Raw genomic sequence first — 21,141 nt, forward strand, 5'->3', positions numbered from 1 at the left:
TGAGATAAATATGTTGATTATATATTATAGACATGTACCCATATGTATAATATAAATAATAATAACAACAATAAAATCCCCAATATGTATCATATATGTATACAGCTTATGTAAAATAATGTCCCATATGTATTCTAGATATGAAAATATCTACATGTAAAATAATATACCCCCCCACACACACACATAGCTGCACACTGACCTGAGCGGGTTGGTTGACACTGAAGGAGGAGGTGGAGGTGGTGGAGGCGGTGGTGGGGGTGGAGGTGCTGGAGGGGCAGGAACAGGGTTGGAAACTTGTTGGAGCTTCTTCTGCAGTTCCTCGACTACAAAACACACAGCAGTAGTTGTGGGTGATACGTTTGTGGGGTGGCTGGTCAGGTGACGTGTGTCTGTAGCTCTAATGTGTAAATGAGTGAATAATAATCCTCTACACCGGACATCTGACCAGGGGTGCACCTTTGCATACAACTGAAAATGACCCCATGACACTCCTGACAAGATGTGTGTGTGTGTGTGTGTACCTGTGAAGCGCATGTCCTTTGCCTCAGTTTCTGCTCTAGTACATTTCTCCTGCATATCTCTCCTCTCCTCCTCCAGAAGCTCCGCCTTCTTCTCCAACAGTGACAGCTGTTTCTTCCAATCAGAAGCATGTAGTTCATCCTCCAAACGCTTTAACTGTAGGAATAACACACACACACACACACACACACACACACACACACACACACACACACACACACACACACACACACACACACACACATAATCGGAATTCCATGATGAATGGACCAACAGAATCCCAAAAAACTTAAAATAAAATCTTTTTACATAAATATAACTATAGAAAAATGTGGGTGTTTTGTTTCTACACCCTTTCCAGACTATATCCAGCTGTTCCTCTGCAGACTCTGTTATCAGCCTCCTTTCACCCTGTTTGTTCTTCAGTGCTCAGGACCCCACAGGACGGACCACCACAGAGCAGCTAGGTAGTATTTGGGTGATGGGTCTACATTCTCAGAACTGCAGTGACACTGGTGGTGGCCAGTGTGTTAGTAGGGTGTGTTGCGATGGTGGTACGAGTTGATCGGACACGGCAGTGCTGCTGGAGTGTTTAAACACTGTGTCTGTCTACCTCGTTGGTCCAGTTTGTAGATGAAGGTAAAGTCAGAGACGGAAGCTCTCTGATCTGTTGTTGCACAGTTGGTGTTGGTCATCCTTTAGAACTTTACCAGTGCCCGCATGACGCCGCCCACATGACACCAACCACAGGACGTTGCCAGCTGAATATTTCTAGTTGATGGACTGTTCTCAGTCCAGCCGTGACGCTGAGACACAACACACACTAACACACTCACCACCACCATGTCAGTCAGTGTCACTGCAGTTCTGAGAATGTAGACCCATCACCCAAATACTACCTAGCTGCTCTGTGGTGGTCCGTCCTGTGGGGTCCTGACCATTGAAGAACAAACAGGGTGAAAGCCTGCAGAGATACAGATGACCACAGTCTGGACTTGCAGAACTACACAGTGCTCCTCTATGGTCAGTGGAGCCGATATAATAGACAGTAAGTGTAGAAACAAGGTCATCACAAACAAGCAAACACACACGTTCAAAGCAAAGTGTGTCAGAGGTGTGTGTTTAAAGTACATTATGGCATTATTAGAGGATGTCAAATGAACTCTGGCACCCGGCCAAGCCCCCCTGACAAATAATTACACACACAGACCCTTTCACACTCAGCCATTGTGTTGGGAGGTATGTAAGCGTGCATGTATGTGTGTGTGTGCGCACATCTGTGTGTGTGTAAGTGCTGGTTGTCACGTCTAATGGTTGTTTATATATATTGGTAATACACTGTTGTGTTTGAATATGTTGCATTTTAATGTTGTTTGCTGGTTGTGTGTGTGTGTGTGTGTGTGTGTTTGTGTGTAAGAATGTAAGAATTGTTCTCCTTTAACTGATTTAACTCCTTTAACTTGCCCCCCAGTGCAGTAGTAGTAGGTGGAGTGCGTGTCCACACTGGTCACAGCGGTTTCATCAGATCCTTTAACGAGTCCTGTAAGAGGTCACTACAGCACCATAGTAACCCCTGAACAACCACAGGAGCCTCAGCAGATCAACCGTGGCTTGAAAGTTACCCCTTTATGTTCCGAGCGGTCCAGCGGACTAAGACGCTGCCACTGGTTCCAATCCCAGGTCATCCTGCTTGCCATTAGCAGCTGGAGCCAGAGGGAGCACAACTGCCCGTGCTCTCTCTCTCTCTCTCCAGGTGGGTAGATGGCTCTTGCTCTCGCCCGCTTTTCCCCACTTCAGTGTGATGCTGGCCAGCACAGGCGTCCACTAGCTGATATTTCAGAGGTGGGTGCCCGCCGCTTTCCGGCGAGCATGTTGGTTGCCTAGTGACGTTGCATCGGCGACAGTTGGAAAAGAGGCGTTGGCTGGTTGAGCATGTGTCGGAGGAGGCGGCATGCGTCAGCCCTCATCCTCCCAGTGCCGGGAGCCTTACACGTGATAGGTGGAGGGTACTAACGAGTGGGTAAACTAAAACAGGGCAGTAAGTGGGTTAAATATAATAATGATAATTAAATAAATAAATGGACGCACACAAAAGGGGGACTGAATCATCTGTCTGCTGTAGCATTTCAAAGGATCAGACAGGGAAAGAGACATCAGAATGGCCCTGAAGAGATCCAGTATGTGTTTGCCCGGAGCTCGGTCCACTTCTGGGCTGCGTCATCTCTGTAAACCAGTGTTCAGTGTTAGCTGTGAGCCTCATAAAGAGCTGTAATGGGAGCTCACAGTCCCGCTTCAAAACCCTGCAATGCTTTTATAAAGCCGTGACTGTGTTAAAATGGGTTAACACAGCTTTTCCACACTTTCAGAGCCCAACTCTGAGCATCGCTATGGAAACATTATTGATCTGTATTGTCAGAATCTCCACAAAAGACCACGGACGTGTGAAGAACATCCCCACCAGCGTGTGTTTGCTTGTTTAATTCAGCTCAACTCAACTGAGGTTTATGTATGAAGCTTGTTTCAGAAAGCAGCTGTACAGAGATCCGGGTCCAAGCCTCTTTTGAGCGAGCCAATGGTGACAGTGGCAGGGGAGACTCCGTCAGATCCTGGAGGAGGAAACCTGGAGAGGAACCCATCCTCCTCTGGTTGACAGAGTCGTGAAGATGGGCCGGGCAACCTCATCAGTCTGGCACACAGTTGTTGTCACATTATACTGACAAAAGTATTGGGACACCTGCTGGTTTATTGTTTCTTCTGAAATCAAGGGTATTAAAATGAGCTGATCCTGTCTCTACTGTCCAGGGGAAAAGAAGGCTTTCTACTAGATTTTAGAGGAGCACTGCTGTAAGGATTTGATTGCAGTCAGCGACAAGAGCATAGCATTGTTAGTGATGGCCAGGACGTGGATGAGCAACACTTTAACTCATCCTTTTCAAAAGTACTGGATGGAGCATCATTCCAGAGAACAAAGCTCTTCCACTGCTCCACAGCTCAATGCTGGGGGGCTTTATACCCCTCTACTAGCCCACGCCTGGTGTGGTTGTGTGTGTGTGTGTGTGTGTGTGTGTGTGAGAGAACCTGTTGTTGGTGCTCCAGTCTCTGTGTCTCCAGCTTGTGTGTGAGCGCTGTGATCTCTTTGAGGGCGTTCTGTAGAGCTTCTGATGGAGACACGCTCTGCAGCAGAGCTTTACTCTGTCTCTTCAGCTTCTTCTGCTCCACCAGCACCTACACACACAGACACACACACACACACAGCTGAAAGCTGAACCTTTAATCGGGTCAGAAATCTGGATGGAGAAGAGGGTGTGTGGGTACCTCTTGTGCAAACTTCTCAGCTTCTGCACGCAGGTCCTTCTCCAGCTCCAGATCAGCCTGCAGAGCCTCATACTCCTCTACAGCATACATAGACACTGCACACAAACACACCATGTCCAAATGTTTGTGGACACCCCTTTGAATTGCACCCATGATCTGCTCACCAAGACAAGATCAAGATAAGATCAGAACCCCTGTTGGCCTCTAAAAGACCTTTAAGGAAGGTTGATCAGACTCTGGAGGGGTGGAGCACTGTTCTACTGTGCAGCGCCGGTATTCGTACGGTATTGGGCGCGGTTCTATTGGTAGAACTGAAGAACTGAACGCCTGCATCAGCAAAGGCTGCACCCTAAAGCAGCTGAACTCCCTCATTAGAAGGGGGGGTCTCTGTTTGCTATTAGTGTCCAATAGGTCCATGTGTGTACACGTCGGTCAACCCCACCTCCCCCCCACCCCCCAGGGTTGAGGAGAGAGGGAGAAAGACCGGGGCGAGTGAGATTAGTGTTGAATGGTGGTTTCTGCATTGCGTATGATAAGGACAATTACGAGAGGCTCCAGGCTTCAGGCTTTAACTGCTGGTAAAAAAAATATTACACCACTCAAGGACTCGGCTTACAAAGACCCGCACCAAATCGCTGGTGTAATTATGATACGAGTGTGTGTATTGTCTCAGGGATCAGAGGTGGCACCGTGTGTGTGTGTGAGGGGTTACTGTGAGTTACAGGATTGGAACTAACCTCTGTTATATTTCCCCAAGAGCTTCTTTTGTTGGAGCGTTTCGGCAATCAAAACAGTATTATCATGTTTTTCTCTCAGCAGCTACGAGAGAGAGAGAGAGAGAGAGAGGCACTGAAAAGCAATAACGAGTTCATGACATGAAGGTATTTTCTTCTGCTTTCTGTTCCACCTGTTTCAACATTTAAAAGGAAAAAAAAAAAACACATTCCTGCTCTGATCTGTTTAAACCCGTCTGAATGGAGCATCATCAGAGCAGATAGACATTAAAACACCTCCCACTGAAAACTCAACACCTACAAAAGCAGCACAGGACTTCCTAAACTGGGTTTCTGAGGCCGCAGTGGAATGTAGTGCGTCATTACAACTAGAGAGGTCCCATCCCATCCAGTGGTCCCGAATTAGGCCAGATTCAGGCTTATTTATATCGTAATGGATTGAGATTTTTTAATTTGATCCGATTTGAAGTGAACCAGCCATGACTCGTGTGTCCCGTTACACCCCTAATAGTAAACCACCCCAAATCTGCAGCAGTGTGTGGAATCAATCCCTCAATCCCGTCCGTCTCTCTTACTTCCTCTCTGGTTTTGCGCAGCTGATCTTTCACAGAGTCCAGATCGATGGCCAGGTGCTTCTTCTCCTCCTGAGCCGACTCCAATTTATCCCTGAGCTCTAAAAAACAAACAAACAAACAAACAAGCAAACAAAATTATAATTAATCATTCATTACATATCAAACAATATAATTCTACACGGCTACACTGTGTTTGGGCTAAGGGGTCAGAGAATTACCTGTGATGAGGAACTGGCAGTGGGCGGAGCTACAGGTGCCAGACTCCTCCGCCTGATCATCTGCTTCATCCTCATCCTCATCATCTAGCTTAATATCTGCAATGACATCAGCGCCCAGATGGGCCAGGTACAGCATACTCTTCCTCTTCAGAGAACGGTTCTGTCTGTTCAGCTGTGTACACACACACACACACACACACACACACACACACACACACACACACACACACACAGTACAGTACTAGTTAGAATTTACAGACCCAGTTGTATTGATACACATTCTTTAATGAGGCTGTTGGCCTCGCCTAGCATCGCTACCACATCGACGAGCTATGTTCATGAGGTCCCGAGCTCTTCACCTCTGGCAAATATGGGGTAGGTAGGGTCACAGGAAATGCTACAGGAAACCGAACAGAGGTCATTTTATCCCACAGAAGCTTTTCCACAGTACAGAGCAGATATTTGGCCCAGACTCTCCGCTGTTGAAACGCCATTCTACGTCCATTCTACTGAGCCAATGGAGGTCCGGCAGAACCAGGCTTGCCTGTTTTTTCTGGTTTTTAAGAGGGTATCTCTGCGGGCCTGTGTATACAGTAACTCACATTCCCATATAATCGTAGATTTCTGAGCTACGAGGCAATCTCGTCATATTTTCAGGCGTGGCGATCAGAGATATAAAAAAACATAAGAAATCCAGAGATGATATAAATCTGAAGCAGCTGATTTTCCAGCGAGCTGAAGGACAGCAGAAATCAAAAATCAAATCAACACAGCAACCCTGCCTGCTCAAATACCAACCTGCGCACATCCTATTTCACTCAATCAAATGGGGAGACACACACACACACACTCACGCCCAGCATGAAACACTCTGCTGAAAAGAGCAATAATCAAGGGTAAAATAATACAGCCACGCAGGAGACGAGCCAGAAAACGGAGAAATAAAAATAATTACAGTACTTTATCACAGATACGGCCGCGTAAACATCATTAGGGTGGGCTCGCAGATACGGGCCGGCCAGATCCTCCTCCAACCCCCCACCCCACCCCCCGATACGGCCCCTCTTACACACCAATAGACCCTCGTTGGAGAAACATCACCTTTCCTTTAAGGTTAAATTAAAGTCATTAAAGAACGCTCGTACACAAACCGCAATTAGAGAGGGAAATAAGTGGACCAATGGGGAGGAGGATATGTAAATTATGCTAATTAATCCTTGGCGATGCACTGGTCAAAACGCTTAACAATGACGCCCCTCGCTTGGACCAGACAAACCACATGAAGCTGTTCCTGATGATGTCCTTCACTCTGAAAGAAAAACACAATCAACAACACATGACGCGAGATAAACACACACACACACACACACACACACACACACACACACACACACTAAGTGATAATCATGCAGCATTGATGAGAAAGCGTGAATGTGAAATTACACAGTTGCAGAAATCAGTCACAGTTGAGGTCGTCACCCCCCCCCCCCCCCCAACCCCACACCCCCCGCCCATCTCCGCCAATCCAACATCAAAACAAAATGTCATGTGTTTGGATTGCGCTTTGATTTGACCGCCGCCGCCCGCTCTTCCCCCATTACTGCCGTTTTCTCCTCTCTCCGATTTTAATTCAGAATGTTCCAGAGTTTAAAAAACTGATTATGATTTTTTTTTCTCTCCTTTTTCCCGCCGCCACTCGCTTGCTCGCCCATCCAGCCCTGAGGCCCGTTGGCAGACAAAATTACAGGCATCAGGAACAAAGCATCAAACGGCCGCAACATGGCGGTTATTAGAGCTGATTCCCTCTGTGCTCCGCCAATCACACCTACCCAAATAGTTTGGGCCGATTTAAATGTAAATTGGCAATGAGCCAATGCTGTAATTTTCACAGCACAACCTTCAGAAAGAAAAAATAAAATCATATTCGGTGCTGCGCGTAACACGAGTTCCTTTTATCCCCCTTTTTTCTCAAAAGTACGTTCAACAAGTCAGAGATACGGACTTATTTCCATTTTCTTTAAAAAACCCAAAACATCAATCGTGCAGCAAAATAAGCACATTTCAACTAATGTTATTTGCAACGTTGCGTTGATTTGAGCTTTGAAGGAAAAAAAGAAAAAAAAAAAGAAAAATAGAGGCCCTAAAACCGAGCCTTGAAGATTGACATTTACACTGCATTTAAAACACATTAAAAAAAGGACCCCAGCCAGAGTCTGGCGACGCAATTCAAACAGCCCCCTTCAAAAACACAACTGAACTGAGTCAAAAACAACCGAGAGACGTTTCTGATTTGAGCTTCATCAAAAACATAACCAAAAAGTAGAGGGCCTAAAACTGAGCCTTGAGGAACGCCATTTTCAGCACACATTAATTTACAGTTCTCTATACGGACCAGCGCCTGTGTGGATGGACTCGAAACCCTAAAAGCACCTCAGCCAGAGTCGGATACCACAATAAAATTAACCCTCAAACACGACTGAACTCAAGTTGTTTGTGAAAAAAATAAGCATTGAAAAAAAAGTAGAGGGCCTAAAACTGAGCCTTGAGGAACACCACTTTTGCATTAAATTAAAAACACATAAAAAAAAGACCCAAATCAGAGACAGACATTCTTGAAGAGTGTTTCGAAGAAAGAAAAGGAATAAAAGAAAGTGGAGGACCTAAAACTGAGCCCTGAGGAGAACCAGACATCACAATTTACACACACTTGAACTAATGTTTGCGAGTCAAAAATAATAAAATAAATCAAAGGCATTTTTGATTTGAGCTCTGAGGAGAAAAAGAAAAACCAAAAAGTAGAGGGCGTAAAATTGAGCCTTGAGGAACGCCAATTTCATCAGACTTGTCTATATGCTCCAGCTCTTTTTCGGTTGGACTTAAACCCTGAAAGGACCCCAGCCACAGTCTGACACATCACAATTTTCCTCTCCTAAGGATGGAAGAACTGATTGAGTGGTTAAAGCCAAAACAGTTTACAGGCTTTATGGGTACGACCGAGGACAAAATCAGACAGTTGGGTGTTGCAGGCAGGCAGCTTTCACAGGGGCTGTTGCAGCCTCCCGCTGCGAAACCACAATTCATCAGGCTGAGTACAGGGCTGTGTACGCCAGAGATGGCCCAAAGAGAGGCCTGCGAACAAAGGGCCGGACAGACAGAGAGCGAGCGAGAGAGGGGGGTTTTCAGGCACAGTGGCCACCAGCAATAGCAGGACACGGCAGCATCTTCTCTAATGGGAGACAGGAAGCGTGTGATTGGTCGAATCAAGCTTTTCTAAAGCACATAATGCCACAGCGCTATGCTGCTCAGCTGTAGGGCTATTTCCAAGCTGACCGGCAGCTGCTAGGAATCCCAAAAGCAGTTCAAGAAACAGGCTGGGAGAGCTGGCCTTAGACCTACATGGCCTGACAGGAGCACTGGCACTGAATCAGGACACGAGCAGCTACTGTCAGACCGCTGCCGTCTTCAATGTTTTATTAATGTAACTTTAAAATCTGATTTATTAAAGGTTTCAAAACGTCTGTCCTCTCAGTGTGTCCAGTGTTTTAAATAATGAGGAAAAATGAAAATGATGGCAACAAAGTAGCCATTATACATTTTATGCACAATAAAAACAAAAAAATTTATATTGTTTTTGTAAAATAAACTATATCACATTTAAATTGAAAATTAAAAGATTTTTAAAGTCGGAAATCATGAATTTTTAATGTATACATTTATGAAAAATACATATTTATTTTTTTTGTTTGTTTTTTGTTTAATCTGGGATGTTCGTAGTTTTTAGAGTTGAATTATTTACCTTTGCTACCAATTCATTATAAAATCGAGGGAAAAGCCATGCCTACAGCCATTTCAGGTCCAATTATTTAGCATCCTCCATGAATTATGTATTAAAACTATTCAGTATATATGGCTTATTCAATATCCTGTATGAATTATTTAGAATCTACAATGGAAATTTCAGTATCCACTATGAGTTACACAGTAATACTCTACATTATTCAGTATCTACGGTCTATTCAGTATCCAGTAAGTATTATTCAGTATCTACTAGGTGTTTTTCAGTGTTTACTAACAATTATTCAGTATTTATGATTTTTTTTATCCACTTCTTAGTATCCAGTATGAATTATACAGTAATACTAAGAAGTGTTCAGTATCCACTATGAATTATTTAATTCAGTAATAGTGTGAAACTCTATTGGACGTTCTGTAGCAGGGTCTTCGGCAGATGGTTCAGCAGGACTCTGAGGTTCTGTAAAGCAGGTCTTTCCCTGCATGAGAAAAACGCAGTGGTGCGTCACCTTCCTTCCCCCTTTCCTCTCCCTTTCAATCTCTTCATCCCTCGCTCCTGCCCTCCACGCCACTGTTCTCTCATTGCTCCCTCTCTGCGAGGGGCTATCAGGAGATACGGTGGCAGAAAGCTGATTCATCCATCAGAAAAACCGTGCCTGGTCTCAGTCCCGACCCACCTCACACACCAGACTCTTCCTACAAACCGCTTACACTCCCAACCTGGAGAAGGCCTTAGGCCTGGCAGCTGAAACACACTGTGCCCATAAGTGATTTACTCTGTATTTGGGACTTTACCATTTACCGCTGTAAAACCTGCCCAAACCCACAACAGAAGCTACGAAAGAACAACCAGGACAAATCTGTAGAAACCAACACCCCCTCAACAGCCTCACAAACAGCAGTGAGGAACAGATCTCACAGAACAGCAGAATTAAAAAAGATATTAGAAACTAAACTAGAACTTGAATGTTCTGCAGTAATCAGTAGAATTCAATAGAACTGAATGCAATAAGCACAAGAGAACAGAGTAGAATACAGCGGGAATCAGAATAAAACAGAGTGAAACAATAGAATAGAATACAGAAGGAAATTAATAGAATAGAATAAATTAAGAGGGAAACAGTAGAATAGAGAGGGAATCAGAATACAATACAGAGGAAAACAATACAATAGAATACAGAGGGAATCAATAGAATACTGAGGGAATCAATAGAATACAGAGGGAATCAATAGAATACTGAGGGAATCAGTATAGAATACAGTGGGAGACACAAAGAATAGTATAAATAGTATAAATTGAGAGGGAATAATAGAATAGAGAGGGAATCATTAGAATACAAAGGGAATGAATAGAGGAGTAGAACAGAGTAGAGTATAATACAGAGGAGCAGAACAGAGTAGAGTATAATACAGAGGAGTAGAACAGAGTAGAATATAATACAGAGGAGCAGAACAGAGTAGAATATAATACAGAGGAGCAGAACAGAACCAAATAGACAATAGAGTAGAATAGAATACAATAGAACAGAATGCACCTTAGATGCCAAGGCCTCCACCGTCTCCCTGCAGGTCTTCTCAACCTCCAGATTCTCCTGTATACTGCTGACCTCCTGCAGCACCCTGTGAGACACTGCGCGCACACACACACACACACACACACACACACACACACACACACACACACACACACTTTAATCTTTCACATAATGTGAATCTGTCCGCTGTTAATTCTCCTGTATCAGTGGTCTCATCAAAACAGACAACAGCACTGAACCATCAGGTCATCAGCTTTAGTGAGAGGAAAGGAAAAAACGACAAATACACTACATGTCCAAATATTTGTGGACACCCCTTCCAATGAATGCATTCAGCCATTTTAAATTGCACCAATTGCTGACACAGATGTGCAAATGCACACACACACACACACACACACACACAGAGACACCTCTTCTTGCCCCTGTGGAGAAGTAGTAATAGAAATAGTAGAAATACTAATAGAAATAGAAACGGACTCTCCACAGCAGATATGCTTGATGACCCTATTGGCACCATGCTGCCTAATGCCAGGCGTGGGCTAGAGGGGTATAAAGCCCCCCAGCATTGAGGAGCTGTGGAGCAGTGGAAGAACTGTGTTCTCTGGAATGATGGTGGAGGAGCTCCATCCAGTACTTTTGAGAGAAGTTGGAGATGATGAGGCGGGTGGTGATAAATCATCCAACCTCCTGACTAACACCCTTATTGTCAAATGCAATCAAATCCTCACAGCAATGCTCCTCATAAAATCTAGTATAAAGTCTTCTTCTCTGGACAGTAGAGACAGTTACTCCAACAAAAGCAGGAGATGCTCTTTTTAATACCCTTGATTTCAGAAGAAACAATGAATGAGCAAGTGTCCCAATACTTTTGCCCACAGAGAGTATCTGCAGTTTTGTAATGTAAAGGGTAACGAGGGTTATAACTGATCTATTTTCATGTGGCCGAGCCCTCAAACACAAACGGCAGGTCAGGGCAGCGAGCTCACCGCAGCCGGCCCGACTCTGGCAGTCTGCGCTGGGCTGAGAGAGCGCTCTGCTGCAGCTTCACCTCCAGGCTCCTCAAATCGTCTCTGTTTTTCACCAGCTGTTCCGCTTGGGCCGTTCAGGCTGGATCAGCAGAGCCATCAGTGCAGCTCACACGCTTGTGTACGAGCTCAGCTCGCGCCAGAGCCCCGCCACACCACCCCCCCACCCCACACTGGAGCGATGATGAAGAAGTTTTGATTGGAGAAGTTGAGCGTGTGTTAATGGTGGTGATTTGTGTCAGTAATCACTGCAGCTCGGGCTCCACACCAGATCACTGCCACTCCACTAATTGCACATTGTGGCTGGAGAGGGTGAAAACAGGAATTAGCGGCGCGGACAGCTCCCTCAGCGACCACGCCTAATTAAAAACTGATGAGCAGCGGTCACACATCACACTCCATTCAGCTGCCAGTTGGAAGGCCCTTCCCAATCCCTGTACACACACACACACGTATTCCTGCCTTTCTGGGGTGTTTCCATGTTCACATTATTAACTAAAAACTGCTCTGCCTTCTTCCTGCGTGCTTTTTAGAACCAGGATAAAATCTCATATATATATATATATATATATATATATATATATATATATATATATATATATATATATATATATATATACACACACACACACCTCTTACATAAACAAAAGTTATTGCAGGATATATAAAATATATATATATAAATTGTTAATAAACCTTTTGCACTGCAATATACTTTACATAACTGCTGTAGGGACTTAAGAGGGTTATTGCAACCATGAAATTTGTATTATCTCTATTTCAATTTATTTATTGAGTCTGATTCTGATTTTTCATATATTATATGAGAAGAGAGAGGAAAATAGATAGACAGATAGATAAAATAAGTGATAAATTATTATTATTTAATTTATTATTATTGTTTTACTTTTAAAAATCATTTAATCTCACATTGTCCATGCCTGGGGACCCCACAAAGACATGAATACACACATTTCACTAGCATTTACAGCTTAAACGCTGTGCTTCAAACCCTCATCTTAAGTTAACCTAGTGTGTTGATTGAGTTAATCAAATTATTTCATTCTGTTTATTATTATTATTAATCACATTAGTAAATTCTTCAGATTCCAGTGGTTTGTTTACAGCTTAAGGTTTGGTACCTAAAACAAAAATTGCGATGTAAAGCTTATTATTATTATTATTATTATTATTAATAATAATAATAATAATAATAATATCATCATCAATCATCATCATCACCAGCATCATCATTATTATTATCATCATCATCATCATCATCAATATCTTTATTGTTGTTTAGAAGTTTTAGTTTTGGGGGACAAAAACAAAAACAGAGAGAGGCTGTTATTGATGCTGTTTAGGTTATATGATAATAAGCTACAGTTTACAGAGGGAAAAAAAAGCTTGCGTTCATGTATTCATCAGGCTTGGGACCCCAAAAGGACACACACACACACACACACACACACACACACACACACACACACACACACACTTTTCTACCTCCCTCTCTCTTTCTCTCTGACAGGTTAATTGTGGCAGTCGGTGGGTTTAAACAGTGCTGAGTGTGAGGCTGTGTGACGGTTGCGATCGGGGGGTGTGTGGGGGGGTGTGATGGTTGATATCGGGGTGTGTGGGGGTGTGTGTTGGAGCTGACAGTTTTAATTGTGAGTTTTGTCCTCCTCATCTCCAAATCCCTCCTCCTTTAATCTGATGAAGTGTGAATGAGGCCGAAACAATGAAGACCCAACCCAGTCAAACCCAACAGAACCAGCGGAGGAGCTTCTGTTCAGCTTCTGGTTCTGCAAGAGCTTCACACCGCTGCTCGAATCATCACGTAACAGCCGGTCATCAGCCGCGTAAAGCAGCCCACCACATCGGACGCCCGTGACCAGGTGAGGGGCGTCAGCGCGGTGTTTAAACATCTCCACTGTCCAGAACCTTCGGGTCGTTCCTCAACTGGACTAGTCCCTTCGTACCGATGGCCTGATAATCCAAACCCAAGCTCCACTAAAGAGCCCTCCGAGGTTGTGTGGTTGTGTGTGTGTGTGTGTGTGTGTGTGTGTGTGTGTGTGTGTGTGTGTGTTTTTAAGGCTCATGCAGACTAGGGGAAATCTTACAGAAGCTTAAAAAACCCCACAAACCTCTCTCAAACTCCTCCAGCTTCCGTTGGGCTTCATCTCGCTCCTTCTTCAGCTGTTTGCACTGAAACAAACAAACAAACAAACAAACAAACAAACATTATTCCCTGAATGTTACTCCTTACTACAGTTAATTACATGTTTATATTGTACTACAGCTATTAACACTGTACTACAGCACATTTATTAGAAAATGCACCGATCCGACATTAGGATCGGATATCGGCCCAGATATTAACAAAATTAGCTGGATCGGGTATCAGATAATTAGGCCGATCCATGAAACGGGTCCTTTCACTTTAATTGGTTGGTGTGAGGCTGAACTAAGCGTTTACATATTTGCAATGTTTGACTGCTGCTGGTATGTCTGACCAAGTTACTGATTTATTCTCAGGTTCAGCTGCTAGATTTGATTTAGAATTCCGCTAAAAATGTAAAAATAAGACTGATTACTGTTTGTTTGTTTGACCAAGTGAAGCTACTTATGTTCAATTGTATTACAGTTAGGCTTTAACACTGTACTACACCTACCTCAGTCATTTCCCCTGCACTACACCTACACAGACAGCCGGTAGTACAGCTATTTTCACTGTACCACACCTACATACAGCTCATTTACAGCTAATCCGACAGTCATTTTCACTGTAGTACAGCTAATTACACTATTATTTCCACTGTAGTACGGCTAATTACACTATTATTTCCACTGTAGTACAGCTAATTACACTATTATTTCCACTGTAGTACAGCTAATTACACTATTATTTCCTCTGTAGTACAGCTAATTACACTATTATTTCCACTGTACTACGGCTAATTACACTATTATTTCCTCTGTAGTACGGCTAATTACACTATTATTTCCTCTGTAGTACAGCTAATTACACTATTATTTCCTCTGTAGTACGGCTAATTACACTATTATTTCCTCTGTAGTACAGCTAATTACACTATTATTTCCACTGTAGTACGGCTAATTACACTATTATTTCCACTGTAGTACAGCTAATTACACTATTATTTCCACTGTACTACAGCTAATTACACTATTATTTCCTCTGTAGTACGGCTAATTACACTATTATTTCCTCTGTAGTACAGCTAATTACACTATTATTTCCACTGTAGTACAGCTAATTACACCATTATTTCCTCTGTAGTACGGGTAATTACACTATTATTTGCACTGTAGTACAGTTACACTATTATTTCCACTGTAGTACGGCTAATTACACTATTATTTCCACTGTAGTACAGCTAATTACACTATTATTTGCACTGTAGTACAGCTAATTACACTATTATTTGCACTGTAGTACAGTTACACTATTATTTCCACTGTAGTACGGCTAATTACACTATTATTTCCACTGTAGTACAGCTAATTACACTATTATTTCCACTGTAGTACAATTACACTATTATTTGCACTGTAGTACGGCTAATTACACTATTATTTGCACTGTAGTACAGCTAATTACACTATTATTTCCACTGTAGTACGGCTAATTACACTATTATTTCCACTGTAGTACAGCTAATTACACTATTATTTGCACTGTAGTACAGTTACACTATTATTTCCACTGTAGTACAGCTAATTACACTATTATTTGCACTGTAGTACAGCTAATTACACTATTATTTGCACTGTAGTACAGTTACACTATTATTTCCACTGTAGTACAGTTACACTATTATTTCCACTGCAGTACGGCTAATTACACTATTATTTCCACTGCAGTACAGCTAATTACACTATTATTTCCTCTGTAGTACAGCTAATTACACTATTATTTCCACTGCAGTACGGCTAATTACACTATTATTTCCACTGCAGTACGGCTAATTACACTATTATTTCCACTGCAGTACGGCTAATTACACTATTATTTCCACTGCAGTACGGCTAATTACACTATTATTTCCTCTGTAGTACGGCTAATTAGATGGTTATTTCCACTGTAGTACGGCTAATTAGATGGTTATTTCCACTGTAGTACGGCTAATTAGATGGTTATTTCCACTGTAGTACGGCTAATTACACTATTATTTCCACTGTAGTACAGCTAATTACACTATTATTTCCACTGTAGTACGGCTAATTAGATGGTTATTTCCACTGTAGTACGGCTAATTAGATGGTTATTTCCACTGTAGTACGGCTAATTACACTATTATTTCCACTGTAGTACAGCTAATTACACTATTATTTCCACTGTAGTACGGCTAATTACACTATTATTTCCACTGTAGTACAGCTAATTACACTATTATTTCCACTGTAGTACGGCTAATTACACTATTATTTCCACTGTAGTACAGCTAATTACACTATTATTTCCACTGTAGTACGGCTAATTAGATGGTTATTTCCACTGTAGTACGGCTAATTACACTATTATTTCCACTGTACTACAGCTAATTACACTATTATTTCCTCTGTAGTACAGCTAATTACACTATTATTTCCACTGTACTACAGCTAATTACACTATTATTTCCTCTGTAGTACAGCTAATTACACTATTATTTCCTCTGTAGTACAGCTAATTACACTATTATTTCCACTGTAGTACGGCTAATTACACTATTATTTCCACTGTAGTACGGCTAATTAGATGGTTATTTCCACTGTAGTACGGCTAATTAGATGGTTATTTCCACTGTAGTACGGCTAATTACACTATTATTTCCACTGTAGTACAGCTAATTACACTATTATTTCCACTGTAGTACGGCTAATTAGATGGTTATTTCCACTGTAGTACGGCTAATTACACTATTATTTCCACTGTAGTACAGCTAATTACACTATTATTTCCACTGTAGTACAGCTAATTACACTATTATTTCCACTGTAGTACGGCTAATTACACTATTATTTCCACTGTAGTACAGCTAATTACACTATTATTTCCACTGTAGTACGGCTAATTAGATGGTTATTTCCACTGTAGTACGGCTAATTACACTATTATTTCCACTGTACTACAGCTAATTACACTATTATTTCCTCTGTAGTACAGCTAATTACACTATTATTTCCACTGTAGTACAGCTAATTACACTATTATTTCCTCTGTAGTACAGCTAATTACACTATTATTTCCTCTGTAGTACAGCTAATTACACTATTATTTCCACTGTACTACAGCTAATTACACTATTATTTCCTCTGTAGTACAGCTAATTACACTATTATTTCCTCTGTAGTACAGCTAATTACACTATTATTTCCACTGTACTACAGCTAATTACACTATTATTTCCTCTGTAGTACAGCTAATTACACTATAATTTCTCTGTAGTACAGCTAATTACACTATTATTTCCACTGTAGTACAGCTAATTACACTATTATTTCCACTGTAGTACAGCTAATTACACTATTATTTCCACTGTAGTACAGCTAATTACACTATTATTTCCTCTGTAGTACAGCTAATTACACTATTATTTCCTCTGTAGTACAGCTAATTACACTATTATTTCCTCTGTAGTACAGCTAATTACACTATTATTTCCACTGTAGTACAGCTAATTACACTATTATTTCCTCTGTAGTACAGCTAATTACACTATTATTTCCTCTGTAGTACAGCTAATTACACTATTATTTCCTCTGTAGTACAGCTAATTACACTATTATTTCCTCTGTAGTACAGCTAATTACACTATTATTTCCTCTGTACTACAGCTAATTACACTATTATTTCCACTGTACTACAGCTAATTACACTATTATTTCCACTGTAGTACATCTTAGATAACCATTTCGACTGTAGTAGATTTGCTTAGACAGTCATTTCCACTGAAACACACCTACACAGACTCATTTATTATTCAATATTTTATTTACACTGTATTTTAGTAGTTATCTGTTAATAAACACAGACAAACAAACAAACAAACAAACAAACATTCAGCCACACTCACCTCCAGCTTGGTTTTCTCGTGCTCTTTCCGCAGGCCCTCATACTGGCGGAAAGCTGTGGACAAACAGGGAGCCCAGTAAGCCATGATCCACCAACACTGACCTGAGCCCACACCTTCAGCATCAGCGCTCCGACAGCCGCAGCCGCAGCTAAGAACCCACAGGGGAAGTTTAACCGGGCCTCGTTACGGGTTGCCGGCGGTAGGAAACGCTAACAAATTCTTTCCAGGCTGTTCTCAGCTGGAGACCCACAGGGGTGCGGAAGTCCTCTTTTGGTTGAGGTTTGACCACGGCTTGTCTATCTGTGGAAGTAGCGTGAGGCGAGTGAGTAACAGGACGGTCATCAGCTTCCACAGAAAGATGAACCATGATGGTGTCTGGAACTGAACTTCCTCAACGGGAACTTAAAATACAGTGCGTGTCCAGCTGAAGTCCACAAGCATTAGAAGGTCAACAACTCAATAAAGCCGCTTCCTGCAAAGAGTCGGTGGGGTGTTCCTCCCGGTATGCAGCGGCCGGTACCTACCAAAAGCGCTCCAAGGAAGGACAACCGGTGAACCGGTGAACCAGTGAACCGGCCACAGGACAGGACACCTTCAGAGGGTCTGGAAGAGTCCATGCCCCCTGTGCCAAGGGTCACGAGGGTGATCTACTTTTTGAGGATGGGTTCAACCAACTCCAAACCCACCTACACTTACCGCCTGCTGCTGTCCGGCGTTGAACGCAGCACTGTGGCTCTCAGGGGAACGTCGCTTCATGGTCAGAAGGCCAGCAACACCGATGCGGCCTGGCTTGACCTGACCTGACCTGAGGCGACCTCATGAGTCCCTGCTCTGGCTGGAGGGAGGCAGGGAGGGAGGGAGCAAAGTCCAGGACAACCACGCCTTACCGTCCTGTCAGTCAAGCTCAGTGGTCAACTTTCAGACCTCAGCGAAGGCACGGATACTGGAAACCAACCTGCATCCAGGGTCCATCCAGCTTCTAGAAGCACGGGAGCTGAATGTGGACTCCAGGGCCCATTCTTCTCCATTTAAAGCTCCAGTGCAGCAGTTCAGGAGCTGAACCAGCACAACACCACCTTCCTAAACCCATTAAAACGAGTTAGGAGATGAGGATTAGTGCCTAAACCGGAGCTGAGGAGACTCTTTACTCGTTTATAAGCTTTAATATTAAAGTAAATTGACCCTTTTCTCTCCACCTCAGGCTTCAGCCGAAAGCCTCCCCTTATATGGATGTGTAGCAGAGCTGAGGTGGACGACCTGCCCCCCTGCCCCCCTGCCCCCCGCCCTCAGCCCTCAGCCCTCAGCCCTCTCCCTCTGCCTCTCCCTCAGGCCGGGGCTGAGATTCGTCGTGTCCGGCCTCGGTTAGTTAGCTAGTTAGCGAAGTTTCCTGAGGTAAACAAAGCCTCTCCGGCACAGTTAAACAGCTTACCTCGGTCTGAGAGCTCGTTTATGGTCCTCATCTGCTGTTCTTCTCTATCTGTCGCCGCCATTGAGGAGAAAGTTAGCTAACCAGCTACCTGCTTTACCTCAGAGTCCTCCCCTCCTCCCCTCCTCCCCTCCTCCCCTCCTCCCTCTTTACCTGCTGCTGCTCCGCGCCAACAAACAGGAAGTGGCCGCGCGCACCTGACGGTGAATCAGTGTACCGCTATGGCGGTTCCCCTCAGGCTCGGTATTGAGCTATCTAGCATTCCGGCTAAATCCTCTAAATCCTCTAAAAACTCTAAAACCCCCGGAGTTTCTTCCCCTTAATCCAGCCCACCTGACTCAGGTGATAATCTGTCTCAATGCTGAATTCACATGCTCCCATTTCCACACTCACAAAGTCCAAACTTTGAAGTAATTTGCATTAGCTTAGCCTAATTAGCCTCCCCTGCTGACCAATGCAGCTCAAGTCCAGTTTCAGAAGATCTAAGCTGGTCTTTGATGGTCACTCAGATAGCTGGTTAACCATCTCATGATCTGCATGGTGTGTACTGCATTTGATTTGGGGCATGCTGGGGCATGCTGGGGCATGCTGGTCAACTAGCTTGGCCTTGCTGGTTTTACTGGTAGACCAGCTTGGTCTTGTTGGCCGTGGTCAACCAGCTCATGACTAGCATTTGATTTTGGCCGTGCTGGTGGTCATGGCGGGCGACCAGCTTGATGTTTTTCCACTCATGCTGGTCATACTGGTCTTGTTGGACGTGGTTAACCACCTGCTGACCAGCATAGTGTATGTCATATTTGATTTTTGGTGTATCTGCTTGGTTTTCTAAGTCATGCTGGTCAACCAGCATGGTCTAGCTTGGTCAGGTTGGTCATGCTGATAGACCAACTAAACCATCAAAAACCGTAACCCTATGCTGGCAAACAAGTTGGTTAACCAGCTCCTGACCAGCATTTGATTTTGGTCGTGCTGGTCATGGCGGTCAACAGCTTGGTTCTGCTGGTCACGTTGGTTGAACAAATGGGTTTTTCTGCTCATGCTGGTCATACTGGTTTTGTTGGTCGTGTTGCTCAACCAGCACAATAAGGCTTGGTCATACTGGTTGCCTAGCTTGGTCAAGTTGGGCATGCTGGTAGACCAACTAAACCATCAAAAACATACCCTGTGCTGGTAAGCTGGTTGGTTAACCAGCTCCTGACCAGCATTTGATTTTGGTCAGGCTGGTCAGGGCGGTCAACGTGCTTGGTTTTTCTGCACATGCTGGTCATACTGGTCTTGTTGTTCATACTAGTCAACCAGCATGGTCAAGCTTGGTCAGGTTGGTAGACCAACTAAACCATTAAAAACATACCATGTGCTGGTTAACCAGCTCCTGACCAGCAATTGATTTTGGTCGTGCTGGTCATGGTGGCGACCACCTTGGTTTTGCTGGTCATGTTGGTTGACCAGCTTGGTTTTTCTGCTCATGCTGGTCATACTGGCTTTGTTGGACATGCTGGTCAAGCTGCGTGGTCAGGTTGGTCATGTTGGTAGACCAACTAAACCATCAAAAACATGGTTAACCAGTTGCGACCAGTTTGATTTTACAGATTTTGTTTTTGCTGGTCAGAACTGTCGACTCATTTGATTTTTGATACAAAATTGATTGATTTTGATTGATTTTTGAGACAAAAAAAAATGATAAAATGTGTTTTAGTGTGTTCAAAATTCATTACCATACCGAGACGTGGTTATTAATGTTTAATCGCAGGTGGAAAAGATACACGTCCTTATAGACAACCACCCTGCTGTAAAAACCATTACAACCATTAGGATTAAAATCTAATGGTCTTGATTCCTAATGGGAATTGGCTTAGTGGGTACTGCTAGAGACCACCACCGGTGTCACTTGCAGGACACCTGTTTTTTTGGGG

The 21,141-nt window shown here is 43.2% G+C and overlaps 1 protein-coding gene across 3 annotated transcripts in view; it reads right to left on the reverse strand.

The window, feature by feature from the left end:
* shtn1 (shootin 1) overlaps positions 1-19,344 on the reverse strand; it is a 31,510-nt gene extending 12,166 nt beyond the window's left edge. For all 3 annotated transcript variants that reach the window (XM_072690108.1, XM_072690109.1, XM_072690110.1), the window contains exons 1-11: positions 19,232-19,344; positions 17,803-17,855; positions 13,867-13,927; positions 10,692-10,786; positions 5,365-5,536; positions 5,147-5,244; positions 4,575-4,656; positions 3,838-3,932; positions 3,601-3,747; positions 525-678; positions 203-326 (exon numbers count right to left, since the gene is read on the reverse strand). In XM_072690108.1, the coding sequence (XP_072546209.1) occupies positions 203-326; positions 525-678; positions 3,601-3,747; positions 3,838-3,932; positions 4,575-4,656; positions 5,147-5,244; positions 5,365-5,536; positions 10,692-10,786; positions 13,867-13,927; positions 17,803-17,855; positions 19,232-19,292 (1,142 nt within the window). In that variant the 5' untranslated portion in view covers positions 19,293-19,344. The remainder of the gene's footprint in view (positions 1-202; positions 327-524; positions 679-3,600; positions 3,748-3,837; positions 3,933-4,574; positions 4,657-5,146; positions 5,245-5,364; positions 5,537-10,691; positions 10,787-13,866; positions 13,928-17,802; positions 17,856-19,231) is intronic.
* Between the last annotated feature and the right edge of the window lie 1,797 nt (positions 19,345-21,141).

This window comes from Salminus brasiliensis, chromosome 10, assembly GCF_030463535.1.
Source record: "Salminus brasiliensis chromosome 10, fSalBra1.hap2, whole genome shotgun sequence".
In the NCBI taxonomy this organism is placed as follows: domain Eukaryota; kingdom Metazoa; phylum Chordata; class Actinopteri; order Characiformes; family Bryconidae; genus Salminus; species Salminus brasiliensis.